Source organism: Eulemur rufifrons, chromosome 9 (assembly GCF_041146395.1).
Source record: "Eulemur rufifrons isolate Redbay chromosome 9, OSU_ERuf_1, whole genome shotgun sequence".
Classification (NCBI taxonomy): domain Eukaryota; kingdom Metazoa; phylum Chordata; class Mammalia; order Primates; family Lemuridae; genus Eulemur; species Eulemur rufifrons.
Genome location: NC_090991.1, coordinates 4,019,545 through 4,043,417, shown reverse-complemented (window position 1 = coordinate 4,043,417; position 23,873 = coordinate 4,019,545). Strand labels below are relative to the sequence as shown.

The 23,873-nt window shown below is 42.5% G+C and overlaps 1 protein-coding gene across 3 annotated transcripts in view; it reads left to right on the top strand.

Moving 5' to 3' along the window:
* The window catches only part of FBXW10B (F-box and WD repeat domain containing 10B), a 31,058-nt gene extending 7,840 nt beyond the window's left edge, over positions 1-23,218 (top strand). Inside the window, exons 7-14 of one of the 3 annotated variants that reach the window (XM_069481883.1) lie at positions 1,786-1,986; positions 6,759-6,880; positions 10,749-10,897; positions 11,882-12,024; positions 17,434-17,592; positions 19,197-19,468; positions 20,709-20,765; positions 22,398-23,218. In XM_069481883.1, coding sequence (XP_069337984.1) covers positions 1,786-1,986; positions 6,759-6,880; positions 10,749-10,897; positions 11,882-12,024; positions 17,434-17,592; positions 19,197-19,468; positions 20,709-20,765; positions 22,398-23,218 — 1,924 coding nt within the window. The remainder of the gene's footprint in view (positions 1-1,785; positions 1,987-6,758; positions 6,881-10,748; positions 10,898-11,881; positions 12,025-17,433; positions 17,593-19,196; positions 19,469-20,708; positions 20,766-22,397) is intronic. The other 2 variants (XM_069481886.1, XM_069481885.1) reach the window with 2 other exon arrangements.
* The last annotated feature ends 655 nt before the right edge of the window (positions 23,219-23,873 follow it).

Genomic DNA, 23,873 nt, shown 5'->3' with positions numbered 1-23,873 from the left:
AGCCCCGAACTTCCTCGAAATCGGTGGATCATCGGTGCTTGATTTTACACCGTTCTTGGCAGTGGATAGAGGACACTTTCCCTTTATAAATTTTGGGTATACTGACCAACAACCTTTTGCACAAGCCACATTCATGAAATCTTTATTTTTTTGAGATATTTCTATCATATTATTGTTATTATTTTTTGAGACAGAATCTCTCTCTGTCACCCAGGCTGGAGTGCAGTGGCATCAATGATGGCTCACTGCAGCCTCAGACTCCTGGGTTCAAGTGATCCTCCTGCCTCAGCCTCCTGAGTAGCTGAGACTACAGATGCCCACCACCATGCCTGGCTAATTTTTTCTGTTTTTAGTAAAGATAGGGTCTCGCTATTGCTCAGGTTGGTCTCGAACTCCTGAGCTCAAGCGATTCTCCTGCCTTGGCCTCCCAGAGTGCTGGGATTATCTTTATTGTATTATTTTAATTTTAGAAGTAATATGTGCTTATTGGAAAAAAAAAAATCCTCCAAGTTCCAGAAAATGTATAGAGAAAAGCAAAGATCTCCTACAATCTTGTCACCTAGAGATAGCCACCATTAACGTTGATGTCTACTCTTCTAGAATTTGTTCTTTGCACACATAGCACATATTTTAAATAGAAATGGGGGTATGCTGCATACATTTCTGTAACCCAATTCAGCAAATTACTATGGATATCTTTCCATGGTAAATATGAAAATTGTATTTATAATAATTGCATAATGTGACATTATTTGGTCATACCATTAAGAAGAAGGCCCTTTAATAATCAACTTTCTGCCATACTTTAGGCCTAGGACTTCATTTTTTGTTCATAAGGTTTTGGGAGGGCCACCCCTACTTTATTTTTGGCCATCAATCTTATTAACAAATTGCATCTTGAAAATAGACCGGTCAGTATGGGGAAGACAGAACAGACAGGGCAAAGGCAAAGCTGAGTTTTTATGGATAGTTTGGCAATGACTGCTCTGTAGAAGAGATGGTGACTGAACTCCAGATATGACAAATGGAACGAGGACAAAAATGTCAAAAATTACTCCTCTATTTAGAGTGACTATACATCCTTGTTTATTGGAGCAATCCCACTTTACTCTGTGGTCCTAGTGTACTTAATAATAGTGTCCCCTTTCACAATAAAAAAGTCTCAGTTTGGACAATAAATTATTTGGTTATCCTGTTCATATTTTACCTATTTGCTTATAATCCCGTGATTGGAAAATGAGTTCAACTCACCTAGTTTTATTGGACTATAAGCTCACTGAAAGCGCATTGCCAGGTCCATGTCTTATTCATCTTTGTATTTTCCATGGTACCAACTAGCACAGGACTTTGAACCTAGTTTGTGCTCCCTGGATATCAGTTAAAGGAAAAAAAGAAAAGAAAGCAATGTGTGTAAGGCTTCCCAATTGTGTTCCTCTGAGGTTTTCCATGAAAAAAGGTTTGCACGGTCAAATAAATCTAGGAAATGCCACAAGCTCTATTCTCTCTCTTGGGGATTAGCATACCTTAGCAGAATTTTTTTTAAAAAATAATTTTGCCTTGTGTCTTTAGGTTTCAAATCTACCTGAAATGCATTTTTGTCAAGGTATAAGGTTAGGGACTCCCTCAAGGCCTGTTAATGCTCAGCCGCCTTCTGTTGCCTCCCTTGTCCAAAGGCCTTCAATTTTGCCTGTCAGCACCATTGTGTGCAAAAGTCACCGCTAGGTAAGTTCCAGGAAGGACCCGAACTCTACTTTCATGGATAACCCTTTACCTCTGGCACCTCAGGTGGGACAACAGCAGAGTCATCCACTATTCTGGGGGAGATTTGGTGGCTGTGTCATCTAATCGGAAGATCCACCTTCTGGACATCATGCAATTCACGAAGTTACCCATCGAGTTCCGAGGCCACGCCGGGAGTGTCCGGGCCCTCTTCTTGTGCGAGGAGGAAAACTTTCTCCTAAGCGGAAGTTATGACCTAAGTATCAGGTGAGAGGTCCAAGGACATCACGATCCCCATCCACCTAGGGCCTAAAGGCAGCTCGTGAAAGACCTGTCTCTGCTTTTTCCTATTTATATTTATTGAAAAGTGATACTGACTTCTAGAATACCTACAACTTTCTTTTTTTTTGGCAATGTAAAAGACAAGAATTTATATATTGTTTAAACTTTGGGTGAAATAGATTCGTAAGAATTATCAGATATATTTTCTAGTTGATGACTATGAAAAAGTTTCTTTTTTTTAGCATTCATAGATGAAGACATAATTTATATTTCTTCTTGTAGATTCCTTTGGGGAAAGTAGTTTTTTCTGGCAATAAAATATAGTATAGAAGCAAAATAGTGTTTAAAATGTGTTTATACATATATTTTTAAATAATTCAATTCACATCCATGTACCCATTACTCAGGCCAAGAAAGAGGACGCAACCATTCCCCAAAACCCTCCTGCGTCCTTCTCTTCTTGCTTCTTTCTTCCTTCCAACTAGAGGGAATGTTATCCTAAATTTTACACTAATTATTCCCTTGTATCTCTTTATAGTTTTCACTTTCTGCTTATATATCTCCAAATATATTAATTACTTTTGCCCATTTTTGACCTTAATATAAATAGAATCATATTTTTAAAATTCATCAGTACTCTATTCTTACATTGAACTATGTTTTTGAGATTCACCCATATGATTTGGGTAACAGAAATTAATTTATTTTTTTGGAGATACAGTATTTTATTGGATGATTGTATCATAACTCATTTATGTATTTTTCTCTTGGTGAACATTTGCATTGTTTCTAGTTTTTAATTCTTTCAAAGAATGCTGCCCATGGACATGTTTTCTGGTGCCCATGTGCGTGAGTTTTTTTAAAGGTATATTCTTAGCAGGAGAATTCCTGGGAAGGAGTACTAAACTGTTTTCCAAAGTGGTTGTAGTAATTTACATTCCCACCAGCAGATTACCAGAATATCGCTTCTTATAGATCCTCACAAATGCTTATTATTGTCAGTCTTTAACAGTTTTGTTGATCTTATGGGTATTAAATAAAACCCACTGGGTTTTGTTGGGGTTTTAATTTTAATTAATTAATTGCTAATGAAGTTGAACACCTTTTCGTATATGTATTAGTCAGAATTCTGAACCAATAGGATTTGTATATACATAGAAACACAGAAAGAGATTTATTATAAGGCCTTGGCTTGCATGATCATGAGCTGGCAAGTCCAAAATATGCAGTGTGGGCCGAGAGGCTGGAGGCCCAGGAGAGCCGATGGTGCTGATGAAACCCAAGGCCACCTGTTGAATTCCCTCTCGCTTGGGGAAATCAGACTTTGGTTCTATTCAGGCCTTCAGTGGACTGGATGGGGCCACCCACATTATGGAGGACAGTCTGCTTTACTCAAAAGTTCACCGCTTTAAATGTTAACCTCATCCAATAATACCTTCCACGTTGACACGTAAAATTAACCATCGTAATATGTTTTGGACCCATTTGTGCTTCCTCTTCTATGAAATTCATGTTCGGTGGTTTTTTTTTTTTTTTTGCACTTTTTTGTTGATTTACATATCCTTTTATTTTTGATTCATAAGGATTTTTTTGTAATTTCTGGATATTAATTCTTTATTTTTGTGTTGCAAATTCCTTTTTCTAACTTGAGACCTGTCATTTCACTATCTGTGGTGTCTTTTCGTGAACAGGAATTCTTAACTTTGATGTAGTAGCATTTGTAAATGGTTAGTGCTCTCTGCGACATGTTAAGATTCCTTCTCTACCTTAAAGTCATGAAGATAGTCTCCTGTGGTATCTTTTTTAAAATTTAAAAAAAATATTTTTTAGTTTTTTTGTTTTGCCTTTCATCTTTAAGTCTTAAATCTACCTGATTTTTTCCAAAAATCCTGGTTTTTGTCATGGTATGAGGTAGGAGTCCAGTTCCTTCCTATTTGGACACCCAGTTATCTCAGCACCATTTATGGACAAGACCGTCTTTTCCTCCACTGTTCTGTGATACTGGCTTTGTCATAAGACAAGTGTCAGTACCTTTCTATTTCTGGACTCTCTACTCTATTTCATTGGTCTGTTTGGCTATCCTTGGTCAATGCCACACCGTCTTAATTACTTTGGTTTTACTTTATATCGGGTAGGCCAAGTCCCTCATCTCATTCACCTGCAGAGTGTTTTAGCTATTCCTGGACGTTTACACTTCCATCGAAATCTTTTTTGTTTGTTTTCATTCTTTTTTGGACTTTGAGTGCAGAGGATTGAGCTGATTATACTTCTCAGTTCATGTTATGTTATCATCACTGGTCTGTGTAAGGCTCCACTCCTGTTTTTATTTATTCATTCATTCATTCATTCATCTCTATTCTTCACTCCAATTCTCTTCCCTGCATGAGTTACCACCTAATCTTTCTTAATGTGTATCTTTTTATTTATGTGTGTTCTTTCAAAATGTGTATTGAAGTGTTTTGTGTGTGTATTTATAATTCACACCCATAGTATTGTGGTAAACCCCTCTTGGTTTCTAACTTTTGCACCTACCCTATGTTTCAAAGATTCGTCTGTGTTATCATTCGTCTATGTAGTCAGCTGTTTACAGCTGCTGTGTAGCACTGCATGGTCTGCGTACCTGGTTTACCAAGTTGCTTCTCTAGTGATGGACGCTAGGTTGTCTCCAAATACTGCTGCATTGAACACCTTTGTACATGTCCCTTCATGGACACTGTGAGGTTCTTTGTAGGGATATGAACCCAGGAGTGCACTTGCTGAGACGTAGGTTAGGCAGCACCTAATTTAACTAGGCAGTACCAGGCGGAAGTCCGGAATGACCACACCAGTCTGCACGCTTCCCGGCAGGACCCATGTGTCTCTGCTTCCAGACCAGTGCTGGACATTATCTAGCTTTCCAGTTTCTGCCAAACGAATATGTGTAAAAGCATTGCCATGTACATTACCCTGGTTACTAATGAGTTTGCTGATTCCCTTTTGTGACTTCTTCTTTTGTATTATAAATCGCCTGATCATGTCCTTGCCTACTTTTCTTTTGGGCCCACTCTAATTTTCTCAGCGATTTGCAGTTCCTTCTATTTCCTTCTAGATAATACTCTTTTGTTAGTTTTAAAACTGCAGATATCATCTCTATTGCTTAATTTGTCTGTTAGCTTTGTTCATAGTATCCTTTGTTGAATAAAAATTCTCAATATGGATGTAATAAAATGTATCAGTTTATCAGCGTTTTTTTTTCCTCTTATGTCTGTGGTTCTTCCCACTTCTAAGTCACAGAGATATTTTCTATTATTTTCTTCTATTAATGTTATAGTTTCACCGTTTGCATTCAGTTCTTTAATCCACTTGCAGCTCAACTTTGTATGTGGCGTAATGTAGGGTTTCCATTTTATTTGTTTATTTTTAAATGAAGTGAACAGTTTCCTACATAATTGAAGGAAATTAACCTGGACACAGGGACTGCCATGTTGCTGGAAACAAAAATTCGAAACGTGCTTTCTTTCGGAGCACGGGGACGCTGCCCCTGCTCTGTGACTGCGGAGTAGGCTCTGACAGACGGGTAAGACGTCAGTGAGGCTGCTGGGCCTTTGGGAATATTAGAAGGAAAAATTTAACATATCAAAAAAAAACTGCACAAGAAACATTTATTAATCATTTACTATGTGCCAAGTCTTACAATAACTCAGTGAGATAAGTACTGCTATTATCCCCAATTTACAGATGAAGAAACTGAGGTACAGAGCAGTTCGGTTGCTTACCCAAGATCACACAGCTAGTAAGTGATGGCCTGGGATCGGGCCTCAGGCAGCCTGCCTCCAGAGCCCATTATCCTAACATTTCACTTTGTCCTGTCACAAAAGCAGCCTGGCTGAGTGGAAGACTGTATCAGTGGCAGTTGAGAGGCGGGTGGCACACGCCTGCAGTCCCAGCTACTGGTGAGGCCAAGGTGGGAGGATCACTTGAGCCCGTGAGTTCCAAGGCCAGCCTAGACAACTTATTGAGACCCCATCTTCAGTAAATAAATTAATAAATGTGTGGCTCATACACGTTCCCATATATCTCTTAGATATGCTTTAGATAGATAAGGTATTTTGAATCTAAATGACTGTGGTAAATTATTCTGTTGCTTTTGTTTGAAGGTCATTTCTACCATTGAGTCAGTGCCGTGGATTCTAAGCCTGATGGTCATTCCAGGGATGCTTCCACCTAAATTTCTTCGAGTTAGTACTGTTCTAATGTCACATGCGTTAGTGCAGAGGTTCTCAACTTCTGCACTATTGACAGCTGGGGCTGGAAAATTCTTTATTGTGGAGCTGCCGTGTGCAGCATCGGATGTTTGGCAGCCTCAGTGGCTTCTACACACTAGAGGCCAGTGGCACTTTCCTCCCTTCTTGTGACCACTAAAAATGTCTGTAGACATTTCCAAATGGCCCCTCGGGGTAGAAATCGCCCCTGGTTGACAATCACCGCATTAGTGCACTTAATTCTTCACAAAACCAGTGTGAGGTAACTGCTATTGTTATCACTTTCATTTCATCAGTGAGGAAATGAGGCTGACATAGAAATAAAGTAACTTTCCCTAAGTTACACCAAATGGGTGCTGTGACTGGCATTCAGATCCGGGCCTTGGCCTCTAAGTTTAACCAGGAAACTCTGCTGCTTTCCAACTACTTACTGATCTAAAGGGACTCTGCATAGTGTGATCCCTTGGGCCCTCAGAAAATCTCAAAAACATTTTTTTTTTGGCCCGATTCCTGCAGATACTGGGATCTGAAAAGTGGGAGTTGTGTACGAATCTTCAATGGCCACCAGGGGACAATCACTTGCATAGATTTATATAAGAACAGGATCGCATCGGGAGCAAGAGATTGCCAGGTCAAAGGTGAGAAAGAAATGCCTTAAATTTTCTAAGAAGTTTCCGCAAATCCATGGGTTACCAAAATGCTCGTTTTGCTCGTTTCTATAGGCAGTCATTTATTCTTGCATTCATCCATCCGTCCACACACACACACATCCTCCAGCCTGTCTGTTCCACGGCTGCGAACCCCTGCAAGGCGAGACATGCTGCGCGAGGTGCTGACAGGGAGAACGTGAACACGACATGATCCCTTCATTGTGGCTCTTTATTTCTTGAAGAGGCTCACAGTCTCTCAGTGAAAGCAGACGTGTGAATATAGAATGGGGGATATGATATATACATGAATAACAGCTGCCATTTACCGAGTGCCAATTTTGTGACAGGCACTGTAATAGTTGCTTTGTATATATTATCTTATTTCATCCTCACAAGAGCTCCATGAGGCGGATGCAGATGAGGAATCCGAAACTCATGGAGAAAAACAACTTTGCCCCAGTCAAGCTGCTAAGTGGTGGTGGCGGGGGTGGGATTCACACCCAAGACCACCGTCTCTAAATCATGTGCTCCTGACCACATGCAGAGATCTAAGGCACCATATGGATAAGAGTGAATTAGGGAAAGCTCCTAGGCAGGGTGCTCTTTGAGTGTGGTCTTGAGGTGGTGTTTGGTGTGGCTGGACCGCCGGGTGTGGTGCTGGAGATGAGGCTGGTAAATCTGTTTGGGACCAGATTATAAAGGGCCTCTGCAGCATGGTACAGAACTCAACAGTATCCTGGGGTGTGGAACGCCAGGAATGCATTTTAAGTTGGGAACTGACATGATCGAATGTGTACTTTAGAGAGAGAACTCTAGTGACAGTTTGGAAGAAAGATTCAGAGAGGGGTGACTACTCGGAGATAGGGGACACGTTAAGATGCTATTTGGTCTAGACAACTGTCACGGTGTCTTCTGAATATCTGAGAACAAGCAAGTGTGAAGAGACTGCACAGATGTGACTTTGCATTTCATGGGCCAGACCGAAGGGAGATCGTTCAGGGGGAAATTGGCAGGGTTTTACCCCCAACTGGATAGGAAAAGTGAGGAAGGTGGAGGAGCAGATGATAAGGCCACTGGGTATATGGAAAAGCCATTAATGAAAATAGGGACTCCAGGGGAAGAACAGCGTAGGGTGAGAATGGGGAGGAGGTCACAGGTTCAATTTTGGACATGCTGGGTGTGGTAGGCAAAATAATGGCCAACCAAAATTGTTTACACCCTAATCCTTGAAATCCGTGACTATGTCATCTTGCCTGGCAAAAGGGATTTCACAGATGTGATCCAATTAAGACCTTAAAATGGGGAGATTATCCTGAGCTATTGGGGTGGGTCCAATGTAATCACATGCATCCTTAGAAATAGAGAATCTGTCTGGGCTGTGATCAGAGGGAGACGTGACCATGGAATAACGGTCAGAGAGAGGCGATGTTGCTGGGGGAAGGGGCCGTGAGCCAAGGAGTGTGGGTGGCCTCTGGAAGACGGGCAAGGAGATGGAGGCCCCACCCCCGACCCTCCATGAAGGACAGCGTCCCTACAGACACCTTGATTTTAGCCTTGTGAGATCACAGTGGACTTCCATTAGATAACACATTGGTGTTGTTTTCAGCCGCCAAGCTGCGGGCATTCGTTATAGCAGTCGTAAGAGAGCTAACATATTGAGGATGAGATTCCGAGGGCACCCAGGTGAGAATGTCCGGAAGACAGATGCAGTTGTGGATATATTGGTCTGGGGCCCCAGATGTGTGGACCTGGTAGTTGTCAGTTATAGAGAAAGGTGGAAGCCCCAGGTGTGGATGAGATTCTACTAGAAGAATACCAGGGAAGAGTGGGAAGAGAAGGGAAGCAAGGAACCTGGGAGCCACAGCACGTCAGGAGCAGGTGGAAGGAAGTGACGTGGGAAAGGGGTGGTGAAGTGGCGTCATACGCAAACACGCAGAGCTGCTTGGGAAATCTCACCGCTCTTCCTCGCCCTCCTCTGCCTGACCGAACAGTCATTGCCGTGGTTGCTTTGGGGAGCACCGCAGAAAGGGCGAGAGCCGCCCCGGTGAGGGTTGGGATGGAAGGCAGCCATGGCCCCCCAGCAGGCTGGAAGAGTCTCTTGGGCGGCAGCAGGGCCAGGACGGGGGGGGGGGGGGGGGGGGGTGGTGGTGATGAGGAGTTAGGCCCTTGTCCCAGATGTAAAATTTAAGGAGACACCAAAAAGACTCCTCAGTGATCAAGATGCACATTTCAGTGCAATGTTTAAAAAGGCAAAATTAATGCACAAAATCCACGATGAACAAATTTCAAAATCTCTCTCACTTCACCCTAATCCTGGTCCCGGCCACCAGCCTGCCTGGATTACAAAAATAGAATGAACAAGGAGACTATTAGAGACCTGAAAGGTAACCCTTCACTTTTAAAATTCTTCAAAATTCACCTTACCAGCGAATCCTTTAATTCATCTTTCCTTTTTTGCACTGGCAATTTTATAAATGGGCCAAGATCTATACATAAAAAATAAGTGAAGAAAAGCATACTTAGGTACTTAGAATTAACCTAGCATAAATGATTAAGAGCATGGCCTCTGGGTCCAGACTCCCTGAGTTCAAATCCCAGCTCTGCCACCCACCACCTGTGGGACCTTCAGGAGGTAACTGAACCTTTCTATGCCTCAGTTTCCTCAATTTTTTTTTTTTTTTTTTTTTTTTTGAGACAGAGTCTCACTCTGTTGCCCGGGCTAGAGTGAGTGCCGTGGCGTCAGCCTAGCTCACAGCAACCTCAAACTCCTGAGCTCAAGCGATCCTCCTGTCTCAGCCTCCCGAGTAGCTGGGACTACAGGCATGCGCCACCATGCCCAGCTAATTTTTTCTATATATATTTTTAGCTGTCCATATAATTTCTTTCTATTTTTGGTAGAGGTGGGGTCTCGCTCTTGCTCAGGCTGGTCTCGAACTCCTGAGCTCAAAGGATCCGCCCACCTCGGCCTCCTAGAGTGCTAGGATTACAGGCGTGAGCCACCGCGCCCGGCCCAGTTTCCTCAATTTTGCAGTGGGGAATAATAATAATAGTACGTGTCTCAGGAAGATGAGTTAATCCCTGCATTGTTACTGTAACCAGCTCTAATGGTTCCTGGCTCATGGTTCGTTAGTGTCATGTATCAGCCACAGTAGTTATTTTGTCGCAGGCCACTCATTCTCTTGCCTGAGGAGGAAGGTGCTTCGGGGACTGATGAAGCAGACCGTAATGTTTTCATTCCTGAATTAAGGGTGCCCACTTTCAGATCCTTCCTTTTAGCTCTGGTCTCCCACCCGCCCTCCGTGCTCCTCCCCACGCGACCCCGGCAGGATGCAGAAGCTGCTCTGACACTGTCGGTGTGGAAGCAGCAGCTCCATAAAGTCCAAAAGTCAGATCCAGAAATATTTAAAAATGTAAGTGAAGGTTGACAACTTTCTTTTCTCCTGGGGACTGAAAGTGTGGTCAGGAAGCCAGCGTCCAGGAGGAATGACAACACCAAACATTTGCCATGATTTTCGTGAGCTCTACCCGACAGCAAGCATTTTTTTCAGGCTGGAGGAATAGGCTTATTGGAGACGAGCTGTCTAGCACGTGGACCCCAGGGCTGAGTTCTAGGTCAGGGCCAAGGTCTTCTGCATTGCCAGCTCTCCCAAGGGCCCACCCACGGGCGGGCAGCTGTGTTGTAGGGGTGTGGAGCTGGTGATGAGCCTGCCTTGGGGGCTGCCAGGCCAAGAGAGGGCCTTCTAGAGTCTCCTTGCTTCTGTGAGGGGGAGTGGACGGCACTGGAACGGTTTCCACTCTCCCCTCTCCCTCACCTCCCCTCGCGTCCTGTCTCTTCCTCTCTCCTTCTCCTCTTCAGAATGGGATTTGGACACAGGGAAGTGCCTGAAGACATTTAAACACAAAGACCCCATCTTGGCCACCAGGATCAATGACACCTATATCGTGAGCAGCTGTGAGCGAGGGATAGTCAAAGTGTGGCACGTTGCCATGGCCCAGCTTGTCAAGGTGCGAGGGCAGTGGGCTGGGGGCAGGGGCCGTGGTGGTGACGGGTTGGAGAGGATGGAGGGATCCCCCCACGTCGCTCCCCAGGCCATCCTGGGGGGAGGGCCGCAGAGCGGGGCATGCTGAGTCCCTGGAGGGTAGGGGCTCCACCACGGTGTCATGGGCGTGGAGCAGGAGGGCTGCCTTCGGACTCAGCAAGGGATGCCGGGCTTAGGGCCTTTTACAGCAGCAGAGGTCAAGTGCCTTTTTCTATTCCAGAGTTCTACCCTGATGAGGGGTAGAATGAGGGAATGAACAAAGCGGTTTTTTTTTTTTTTTTTACCTCCTTACTCTTGTCAGTAAGGAGAAAACATTGGGGGATGAACAGACACGTTTCTTTTGTCCTTACTCACTAATGAAGAGAGAACATTGGCAATGTTGAAAGTGACTGGGTGTTCACAAAACAAGTTCTTGCTGGATTTGAACCCCTGGCCTTAGTGGATGGAGCTGATGTGTCATTTGCACCAGGAACACGGGATCATAGTGAAAAGAGGGCTGGCCTGGCTTGTGGGTTTTTCCCCACCAGTCTTGTCACTGTTGTCGGGCCATTAGCTGCAGTGCCCCGTGTGCACGCCAGGTCCTGGCAGGGAGCCGGGTTGGGCACCTCACCTTCGCTCATCTGCGGGCAGAAGACAGCGATCTCTGGCCCTCTCTGGTGCTCCAAGGAGACGGGGTCTGCCACAGCCACAGACCCGGGGAGCAAGTCCCCTCCCTGATCACAGTCCTCCTTAACTGAGGAGAAAGCCCTTCGAGAGAGGGAGGCATGGGCGCCACTGGCCCTCTTAGGGCAAAAGAGAAGTCAGCTCAGGCCGTGCTAAGTGAGCGGCAGTCGTGGATTGGCGGAGCGTGAGTCTGGGATTCCTCTGCGGAAGCCTCCAGCCTCGGTTCTGGGAGCTGTCACAGTTTGAGTTGAAGAGGGGCTGAAAGCAGCGGCATCTTTTCTTGCAGACTCTCAGTGGCCACCAGGGAGCTGTGAAATGCCTGTTTTTTGACGAGTGGCATATCCTGTCGGGGAGTGCTGACGGGCTGGTCATGGCCTGGAGCATGGTGGGCAAGTACGAGCGCTGCCTGATGGCCTTCAAGCATCCAAAGTAGGTGCCGCTGGAGCCGGGACTAGCAAACCTGGTGCTCCCCGCTCCCTGTCACAGCCCGGCCTGGGGTCTTGGCCAGGCCCTTCTGTCCCATCCTCTCTGTGCCTCACCCGCTTCTGCTTCCCTCCTTTTCCACCCGGTGCGCATTTTCCCCACCATCGTCTCTGTCTGGCCATTCCCTCTCCCACCTTCCCTTGTGTCTCTTGAGAAACAGTACTACCAGATGTGGGTTTTGACATGTTATTGAAATTTTATGTTTATGTTATGGCATACCTGTTATTGACCAGACATATGAATACTAGCAGAACCATTCCAAATAATTCCAGAAAATTCTTGGACTTGGTCTTTATCCAGGAAGCTTGTGCTCATAAAAGCTTAAAATGATCCAAGTGCCAAAGTCTTAAAAACAACCAAGGCCTTAAAAAAAGAAGCTAATACCTATATGTCTGTGGGCCAGATTCCATTTCAGGACAGCAAATGGATTTCATTTTACATTTCAATTCAAATTAGGTGGTGGCTGCTTGGAGCCAATTAATAAGTGTTCTGGGGTCACATCTGGGCTTATTTGAAAAGGGTATTGTGGTCAATTAATGATTCTGCCATGGTCATGGGTGTCATAGGCTGCTTTACACCACTCTTACACTATGTGAATAATGCACCTTCCCCTGAGTGCATTATACAAATTTCCAGGAAACTAAATGCTATCTTAATTGACTTAAAAATTGAGTGGAGTTTCCAGGGGATCTTTCAGGGTATATTTATCTTAGTAAATTATGGCCCTAGATATCCTTATACTCTCCTAGGAACCTTTCAGACAGGCACACTGGTCTTGTGGAAGGTGTTAGGGGATATGCGTGTATATGTACATGTGCTCTGTCTGTGGCGTATGACTGAATTATTAACAGGTGGGTGCCAGGAAGGGCCCGTGTGCAGTGATTTGGCCAACCATTAGATAATTATCAGCCTTTTAGCATGTCATCTGGACTATCAAGCCTTGATCTCAAGGAGGGAGTCAAACTTTATGACACCAAGATGGCAATTATATGTTTTTAAAAACTTCTAAGCAGGATTCAGTAGGATTTAGCTAGTTATTGGAAAATAAGTTGTTTCCAGCAAACCCAGCAATTTGGTCACCATTCCACCACTGCATGAGTCTCCCACTCCACTTCTGCTATGAGACCTCAGACAACACCTACTTTCATTGAATGACAGCCCCAACATCCCATTCATATTGGTTGGTTCTTGTTAACAGAAAAGCCATAGACATCTGGAAGACATGGTCAATGCTTTCATTTATAGGTTCCCTTCTCCCCCAAGTCCTCAAAAAATATATCTAACTGATTGACAATGAGAACTAATTTGACGGATTGACATTTTGGAGGGTTCTAATGATTGGACTGATACCCATCTTTTGAATATGACATAGGTCAGAAAACAGATAGAATTACTGTCTGTCCTTTGGTGGAAGAAGGGCTGGAGAAAGGGATCTCCTTTCTGTTTTCTTGATCCAACATTGTTTTCAACCAAAATGAAGATTTTGCATACAGTGTGGGACAAAGGGGATATGAGAGAGGCAGTTCAAGGATGCAAAGTAGGACTGACAGGAAGGATTTTTAGGAAAGCTTCTGTACTATATAGTGTCTTTTTTAAAAAAAACTTTATTCTTCAAAATCTTTTCCATAGCTCATATTCTAATTAGGCTTTCTTGGTACTTTTTACTTAGGATATGATTCACATGACATAAAATTCACCACTTTAGTGTGCAATTCAATGTTTTTTTTTTTAGTATATTTATAATGTCATGCAACCATCACCATTATCTAATTATAGAACATTTCCATCAATCAGTAGAAATGTCCCATTTCATTCTTGACATTAGTAATTTGAATCTTCTTTCTTATTTTCTAAGTAAAGATTTGTCAGTTGTCTAGCTAGAGGTTTGCTGATCTTTTTAAAGAAACAATTTTTGGTTCCATGGATTTTCTGTAATGTTTTTCAATTCCCTATTTCATTCATTGCTGCTATAATCTTTATTCCTTTCTTTCTTCTGCTTGGTTTGGGTTTAGTTTCTTAAAGTGATCCTTTTCTAGTTTCTTAAGGTGAAAGTTTAGTTATTTTTTCTAGTTTCTTTTTCTAGTTTCTTAAGGTGAAATGTTAGGTTATTGACTGGGGGTATGTATGAATCTACTGCTATAAATTTCCCTTTGAGCACTGCTTTAGCTGCATCCCATAAGTTTTGATATGTTATGTTTTCATTTACACTCATCTCAAAGTATTTTCTAATTTTCTTTCTGGTTTCCTCTTTGACCCAGTGGTTATTTAAAAGCAAGTTGTTTAATTTCCACATACTTATGAATTTTCTAAATTTCCTTCATTATTCATTTTTTATTTAATTACATTGTAGTTGGAGAGCATACTTTGTATGATTTCAATCTTTCAAAATTTACTGAGACTTATTTTGTAGCCTAAAATATGGTTTATCCTGGAGAATATTCCATGTGCAATTGAGATGAATGTGTGCTGTGTTGTTGTTTGGTAGACAGTTCTGTATATGTCTGTTAAGTCTAGATAGTTTATGATGTTGTTCATCCGTTGAGTCATCTATTTATCTGTTTAATTCTATAAGTTTTACATTATATATTTTGGGGCTCTTCCATGCCTTTATAATTGTTACATCTTCTTCTGAACTAATTTTGTGAAGTCTGTATTCTTTCTCTTTGGCCACTGAAGTCTCTGTTTTATTAGCTTTGTGGTGAGCAAATGACTGGATAGAGATTTATTTGAACACCTAGAACCAATTTTTTCCCACTCTTTGCCAAAGGGCTCTGTATGCCTGTTGCTGGAAGACTTCAACATTCAGCGAGGTAGTTTACAACTCTATCCTAGCCCTCACTTCCTGCTCGCACAGAACATCAAGGTTAGCCAGGGGTGAGAGCTTAGGGCTTTCCCAGTTCTTTCTTAAGCACGTGCACAGCCCTGGGCATGTGTGTGGCCATTTAGATTTCCAGGAATGTGTCTGAGTTTTTCAAAACCATCATGGATATTTCATTCCCCAGCCTTTCCTCCTAAGTTTTCTGGTTAGTATATTGTTTGCCCTAATGGACATCTGTTGCCTCAGGTGGCAGTAACTACAACATTTGCCTGTAAATGTTTTCAACAAATGCCCCCCAGGTACCAGCTTTAACAATGGATGAATTCCTAGCCAGGTGACATAAACACAAGCCTTTTGAGCCAGGCTTCCAGGAAGCTACCAGACAGGTCAAATAATGAATGAAGTCCATTCTGTTCCCTCCAGTACCAGGAATGTGTGCTGTTATGTCCATGGCTACCATTAAGCTGGGGTGTGAGGAATGGGACTAGGGCAGTTTGACAGGCCACAAAGCTCACTGTTCTTACTGACACAAAGCCATTTTACTTGTCTAAGCACTCACTGGGTTGTTGCACACCTTTGGTTTTTTCCAAGAGTTCTGGAAAAGTTGATTCTGATGTTTTTTTTTTTTTTAAATGAGTTTTTCCATTGCTTTTATGGAAGAGCACAATTTCAGAGTTCTTTGCTCTATTATTATCACTGACATTACTCTCTGCAGTGTCTTTGATGAACAAGGAGCAAAGGAGCAAAGAAGGAGACAATTTATTTCTAAGGCAGAGATAAAACCTGAAAGAAGACTGGGCTGTTCTAATATCATAATATCACTATTGTATTAGGTACTGGGCTAAGTTTTTAAAATACCTTAATTAATTTAATCCTGACAGCGATCCTGTGAGGAAGAAATTACTATCCCCATTTCATAGAAGAAAAAAACTGAAGACTGAGAGGTTACTCCCTTAAGGTTATGTAGCCAGTAAGTGGTAGAGTCAGGTTTTGATCCCAAAGCCTGTGCTTTTAATCAGTAGGCTACAGTGGCATAGTTAGACCCACCACATGTCACAGGAACCTATAAGAAGGGAAGTGTAGGCTCAGCTCAGCAAGACCAAAAGAGATACACAAAGAGACAAACCCTTCTATCTCAGGGTTTTCTCCCAGTGCTCAATTACTGAGTTGCTGCTTAGGGTACCAACAAAGTTATTATATTTTCATCTTGAAAAAATTAGAACTCTGTTGGACTTTTCAATATTTATTTTACAACTTAGTTCTAACTTTCTATCATCTATCTTATTTATCGATCACATAAGGAGGGGTTCAAGTCACATTTGCCTCCTTGCTGTCCTTTGAATGGGCTAAACATGTTTCTGCCTTTTGGGGTCTTTGTTATTTCTATTTTGTTAGTGGCTAGGGCCACGAAAAATCTTCATCTACCCCTGGGATCTGACCAAGGCTAAGGCCAAATGCCACGGATAGATATTCTTTTAATGCACTGTAGAAATGACCATACTCTGAAAACATGAGCAGACAGTCTTTTTTTTTTTTCACCAAATATATATTGAGGGCCTACTATGGGCTAGGTGTTGTTCTAGGTAATGAGCATTCAGTGATGAATAAGACATGAATAGTCTTATAATTATACGTGATAGTATACCTGAAGTTTTTGTACATGTGTGATGGGGAGGGGGAGATGTGGGGAGGAGATTGAGATAAGGGATGGCTTTTTGGAGAAGGTAGCACATGAGCTAGGCCATGGATGGACTGGGCTGGGTAGACAAGGCAGTGATCGATGGACTTGCTTTGCATATAGACTCTAACAAATTGGTGGCATTAAATTCAACTTTTCAGTGTCATTAACAGAAATGCGATAATTATAGTTCTTAGAATTGAATGCTCCACATATCTGAGGTCCAATGTGAACCCAGCTATTGTAGGGAGGATTTTGTCGGAGGAATCTACCTAGGTCTTCCTCCTCCTGGTCTCCTCTCTTCTCCTACTAGTCATCACAAAGGACACTCATAAATCTCATCTCTGGGTACAATTTTCCTTAAGGATGTTTCACTGAAAGAAGGAAAGCCACTAATTTAAGACCAAAAAGGAACTGCTAAAATAAAAGGTTTTGCTTCATATAATCATTTTCCCTCTTGTTTTTTCTTTTTTATATAATATTAGTTTAAAAGGAATCAAAACATTAAATAATTCTCAGCATGACTTTTGTATAAGTAGATAGCTAGAAATCAAATGGCAAGAGAAAAACATGGTCATCTATATAGTAGACCAAAAACAGACAAACTAAAACCTGTGACATCAGCCTTTTTGTTTTGCCCCCTTGTGGCACTGTGGCCTAACTGCAGGAAAAGTAACTGCAGACGAGGAAGAGGTATGGCTTGAAAGTGCTTGGTTGACATCCAGGATTATAAAATAATGGCAAACACGGCTCTGAGACAGTTATGGCCACTGCCTCCCAACCACACACAAAGTACCCCAAACTATAGTCCAGCCCAAGCAGTTTGCCGGGTACTGCCTGTTGCTCTGTTCCCTTCCAGGGAGGTACTTCATGTGTCCCTTCTCTTCCTCCGGGTCATCAGCGCCTGTGCAGACGGCAAGATCCGCATTTACAACTTCCTCAGTGGTAACTGTCTGAAGGTGATAAAAGCCAATGGCAGAGGTGATCCTGTGCTGTCCTTCTTTATTCAGGGCAACAGGTGGGTGATAGGTGTGGAGGTCAGAACCGTGAGCAATTCTGACCTCTGGGATCCCAGCCCTGGGTTTGCAGTCAGGCGAAGAGAGTGGACGTGCTTCCCTCCAACTTTGGCTGCAGTGAAGTAATAGTCTTGTGGGGGACTAATTGGGCTTTGCACAAAAGTTAGCAACAGGAAGCAGTCATAGTTCATTCTGACTCTTCATTCATTCTGGGTGTTTGGGGAAATCATGCAATGGGTACAGGATAGCTCTTCTGTAAGGACCCTATGGTCTGCCAAGGTGCGGCCCCTGCGTGCTCTTGGACTGTGCATTCAGCTTCCTGGAGCTCCATGGGCTGTCTCTGACGCCCACTTCTAATGCAGAGAGACTTACAGCAGCAGCAGGGGGCCAGTCGGGGAGAGCTGAGCAGGTGAGCTTACAGAAACCAGTACCCTGACTGCACTAATTGTATACAGTGCTGTGCTTATTACACAGGAATAGGTTCAGGGTGATATTGTGTGAAAATAACCAAATAGCATCAATTTATAAATTCTACCCCAGGCTCACTTGGGACATCATTGAATCTCTCTGAACCATATTGCCTTCCTTTTAATGAAACTTCATTAATACTATAGATCACCTTCAAGGCGGTAGCCTAGTAATAAGGCTCAATAAATGAACACTTTTCAGTTATGAAGTAATGATGCTGTAAAAAACAAATCAGCTCTGGCCTTTCCTCATTCACAGCATCCAAAGAGAAATGATTTCCTTTTGGCTTAAGTAAAAAAAAGTCTGAAAGAGATTTCTTATTGGAATGAGTCCCCAAATTCCATTCCAGCGTTTCCAGCCAAAAATAAGCTACTTTTCTAGAGAGTGTATGTTAACAGTTAAGGTCTTAAAATTGCAGCCTTTTGGACCAGAAAGGAACCTACACGTAGAATCTCCATTTCTTGTTTACAGTGATGGGAGATCTCTATGGGGTTGGGGGGCAGCTTGCTTTGTGTAAATGACAGAAACCAGTGGGTGGGGGAGGCAGGGCTGGGGAAGGGGTGCAAGTTCCAAGGCTCTTTGTCTAGGGGGCATAAAAGTGGGGATTAGAGAAGACAGAACTCATCCTGCTTTATAAAGCACAGAGACCCTAGAGTGATAGTGTGGAAAGTGTGGGCTCCACATGGAGGGTACCTGGTGCCATTAGAGAGTTTTCCTCACTGCCATGGCAGCAATGGAAACATTGGTTTGGAAGCTGTGCTGTAAAAACAGGGAGTGAGTTTCAAGACATCAGTGTGCAGAGTATTTAAGCTTCTGGGCATCTTATGTACCTGGCACTTGTGCTAGGAACAGAAATTCATTTAAAAGTATTTTAACTTAAGAAGTGAAACAATTAGAACATATGTGTCCATTCACATTTATTATTTAAAGAAAAGAGCTACAAAGTGACTCCTGCTGCATGGCCGATACCTTTCACCACCCTCGGCTTTCCAACACCCTACACTAGCCTGTTAGTGTGGCCATTACCTGGGCACTGCTCCCTGGGCCTAAGCATTGGAGGGGACTGTAATTGATCACAATGCATGTTTTGGTGGCCTCCATGCTCCTTTTGTGGGCAATCTTGTTGTTTTGGTTCCAGGATCATGGTCAACACAGAGAGCAACATCCTCATGTTCCAGTTTGAGCCCGTAAAATGGCAGTACGCCCAGGAAAGAAGTAAACAAAAGAAGAATAAGGAGAGAGAGGAGGAAAAGGAAGAAAACGGCCTCACGGAAATTCTCTCCAGGTCTAGCACTCAGATTTATAGCCTGAGAGACTCTGTTTCCAGTAAACAAACTGTGACAACAGAGTTGCTATCAAGTAAAACTCACAAGCCCCGTGTCGTCCTGAGGGCGGCCAAGTTACCTTCAGGTACAGGAGCCAAACCCAGCAGTTTCAGTGATAATCAGTGGAGGAGGTGAGGGGGGCCCAGGACTGGTTTCTCTGTGGGATATTTTGGCTAATGGTTTCCTGAGGTATAACTCTTAACCCTTCAGGAAGGTTGGACCCATTCTCTTCCATCCACCAAACTACTAATATTTGTTAGCCGGTTAAAGGGAATCTCCTGATTTTCAAGGCCTAGATTTTCAAACTTATTATAATCCTTGTACAGTAGATAAGATCAGCCTTAATACTTGCCATTAAAATAAGACAAACAAACAACATCCTTATCCCCCAAAATTCAAACATATATTAATTATAGCTATTTCCTCAAGACAGAGACAAGAAGTAACTCTAAGCAGAAAAGTGTTCTATACAGAATGTCTTCTCTTTAGACCTCGGAGGGAGCTTGGAGAGGACATGTGTAGCTAGAAAATCTTAGTTATAAAGCCAGGGGTGTGTGTGTGTGTGTGTGTGTGTGTGTGTGAGTGGGGGTGCAGGCATGGCTCATGCCATTTATAAGACATCCGAAGAATAAATTGTGTGTAGGTGAGAGTAGCAAGACTCCTTTTCACCTGTCCTATCTTTGGCATGTGAAGTTGGATCTACAGATCTATTGAGAACACCAATAGATCATTCCCAAGCATGTTGCACCACACATAGTCAGCTCCCTCTTGAGAAGAGGCAACCAAGAGTTTCAGATAATGCTTAAGCTTGGTAACTCAGTGGGAAAGTGGGTGGGAGGGGATTCAGGATGTGATCTAGACCTGAAACTCCAGGTGACTACTTAGTTCCTATGGCAATAAATGATATGGTGCTGGGTACAAAAAATACAGCTGGAGAGAAGGAATAAGTCCCAGTGCTCGACTGCAAAGTGGGGTGACTATAGTTAACAATAATTTATTGTATATTTCAAAATAGCTAGAAGAGAAGACTTGGAATATTCCCAACACAAAGCAATGATAAATGTTTGAGATGATGGATAGCTTAATTACCATGATCTGATCATTACACATTGTATACATCTATCAAAATATCACATGTATCCCATAAATATGTACAATTATTATGTACCCATAAAAACCAAAATGGCGATATTTGGGATGAAAATCAGTCCAATTATCAGCCCTCATTATTACTGATTATAGCATTATTATTATGCCCTCATCATTCACACCTAACTGAAGTATATCATGACTACAGTTTCTTCCTAAATCTCAATTCAATTTAGCAATGTCAATAGAGCAACCTCAAAGTCAAGAAAAGCCAAAATCGCCCCAAAGAGAGAGCAAGAAGAGAGCTTATCCTGTTCATAAGGAAGCACTTGGCACAGATGGTGGGCAAGAGACTTTGGAAGCAAACTCTGAGGCAGGAGGTAAGATGAATGGTGATACCTTATTCTGAATTAGTGGTGAGATCAGAACTCACTCTCTCTCTTTTTCTGTCTCTGTCTCTGTCAATTTTAGTTTTGTTTTCCAGCAGGCCAACAACTTTGCTTATCTTTCAGAATTCAGAATGAATGCGATCCTGGCTTCTCCTAAGAGTGATTGGTTTTCCTTAATTGTCCCCTTACTACCCTTGAGGCCATAGAGGGAGAACCTTTCTAAGACCTGAGTTTCCAGTTTTTGGCTCACAGCCTGCCTCTGTTCCTGGCCAGTCAGCTTCCTCACTTCTTGGGTGCAATGGTTGAGCAGATAATGAAAAATCTATATTATGGAATATTATATGTAGCTAAAAATTGTTTGGGGAGGATCCATATATTGTAACTTGGAAAGAGATTCACAATATACTATCATGTGAAAAAAGACAAATTGAAACGATGAGCGCATCACAATTCTCTTTTTTATAAAAAGAGAAAAATTATCTGTTCTTTGGGGTTTGGAAGGAGAGCAGTGAAGATTTGGACATCTTATTTTCACTCAGTTTTGTATGTTATAATAAAATATTGTTTAATTATCAAAGTAAAGATCAGGGAAAAATTTGAAGTTTCATTCTGTCCTAGTGTGTCCACACACAAACATCTTGGGCTAAAACCTATTTGGCCAAGGAAAATTATATACTTAACACACCATTACATTTTACTCCCTGGTTTAGCTTGGGGTACAGATTTTACTTGCTAGGTCAGACTAGGCAAATGAGTTCTACTTTTCATGACTCAGTTACTCCTTTTTGTAAAAGGAGGATAATGCTTTCAGTGTTTCTGTGTGGTATTGTAGGGACTGAAAAGCCCAAATGGAAGAGATGTTATAGATTTGCTTGCCTGTGAAGACATTTTTGTTAACTTAATGGTCTTAGACACCTTGGAGGCCTTGACCATAAAACACTATGGCAGAGGGAATCTCTTATTCTGGTCAGTGGCTTTTGGACCTGCTACTATTGTTCAAAACATTTTGGGATCTCCTCTGGAGGAACCATCTTTTAGTCATGTTATGATTATTTTGCATTACTCAGGGGTGATATATTCTTTGAAGACAGGTTTGATTTTGGGAAACATCCAAGATTATTTGGAGTCAAATTTGATCAATAAGTAGAGATCAAACTTTGCAATACAATTGCTGTTGTTGAAAAATACAGGTATGTTACTATTACACATTTACAAAGCCTGCTTTGTGTGAAGCATAAATGGTATGTGAAGGTCATTCCCCAAAGGGAAGTTTCAAAAATATGTGGACCATTGGAATCACATCTAGAGGCCAACACACACTTTGCACAATACTAGCATATTTATTAAAAACTTATTTTATTAAATCATTTCTGGTATCACCATTTCTGATACCATTGGGAATGTCTGCCCATGTGATGGCAATGCCTGTTAGGCAACAAAGACTTCAGCATGCCTAGTGGTTAGAATGGCTCTAACTTTCATGCATAAGTACTTAATATTTTCCATGGAATGCTGATCTTTTTTTCTTTGAAAAAGCAGATGATGTGATGAAAGTACGAAAACAAGGACAACTGGAAACTCCTGGAGAATTGATCCATCACCGAAAGAAAAAGTCCTGGAAAATGCCTATGTCGCCTGACAGATTCCTCCTGACTGTCAGTGCCCTGCAGAAAGCTCATAATTCAGGGAAATTTGCCTATCCCCATAGGCCCCAAACCCAAGTCATTGATGCCTGGGCACCTTCAATCTCACACCCAAGGAAGGTCCTGAATTTCAAAGGAAAATCAGTCCAACATGCAGTTGATCTGTTGAGATTCAGCAATCCTCCCATAGATGTGAAAAAAACCAACATTCCCCTTGAAACCCAGAAACTGCAGCCCAATTTGAAGAACTCTTTGCACAGTCCCAGAGTCCAGTCCACCATCCCCCAGCCCATGATTATCCGCCCCAAGTTCTCAGGCAGCTTAAAGGAAGACCAAGTGACCAGTTCAACTGAAGGGGCAGTGCGCCCTACGGGCCCCCTGACCAGTTTGCAGGTCATCAAACAGCACCACATGCTAGCTCCACATGTGAGTACAGCCACCCCGTCTGTCAAGAAAGAACGGGCTCGCTTCTGCACGGCCCTCGATCCCCTTAGAATGAACACCAGGTTCATGCTGTTGACCGTGAAGGAGGAGAAAGAGTACTGGGAAGCCAGGATGAAGGAGTATCAAGCGAGGGAGTCCACTGCAGTGGTTGATCCAGGAAAAGCCAGCAAAACTGCATGGATCAGGAAGATCAAAGGCCTGCCTATTGATAACTTCATGAAGCAAGGGAAAACTGCAGCCCCTGAACTTGGACAAAATGTATTTATCTAAACCAGCCTTGGGGAATTACCATGACTTACGATAAACAGAAAGCCAGGTCAGGTGGATGTTGGTGTTTGGCCTTTTTTTTTTTTTTTTTTTTTGACTGTTTCCTCCCTGGTAATTACAATTAACACGAGAACTCCTAATTATCTTCGTATAAGCCAAAGAATTGATATCATCAAAGTAAGAAATGGAAGGAGTCTGAGAGAGATCAGCATCTGTATTCCCACTGAAAACCATTCGATGAGACTTAGGGAAGCCTAGTTTCATTGATGGGGGGGGGAGGTGATCACTGGAAATTAGATATCATTACCAGTTTAGGGCTATTAGTCCTTCCAGCAATGAAGTGCTGGGATTATGTCAGGATAATGCATTGGCATTTCCTGTTATTTTTGTAAGATTTTTGAAGACTGATGAAACTCAGTGAATTCAGTTAAGAATCTAAAAGGGGAAGCCCTCAATGGGGTTGACCTATTGCATTGGAGAATGTTTTGTGTGCTTTTCCTTCTCAGGGCTAACTCCTATGGAAGAGAATTAAGCATATTCATCCTGTCTACAAAGAGGGACAATAATATTGAGTGTGTTGATGTTTCTACTTAAACTTTTGGAGGATGGTGTCAGGGACCAGATGAGTAATTCAGAAGAGTGCAGCCCACCATGGGGC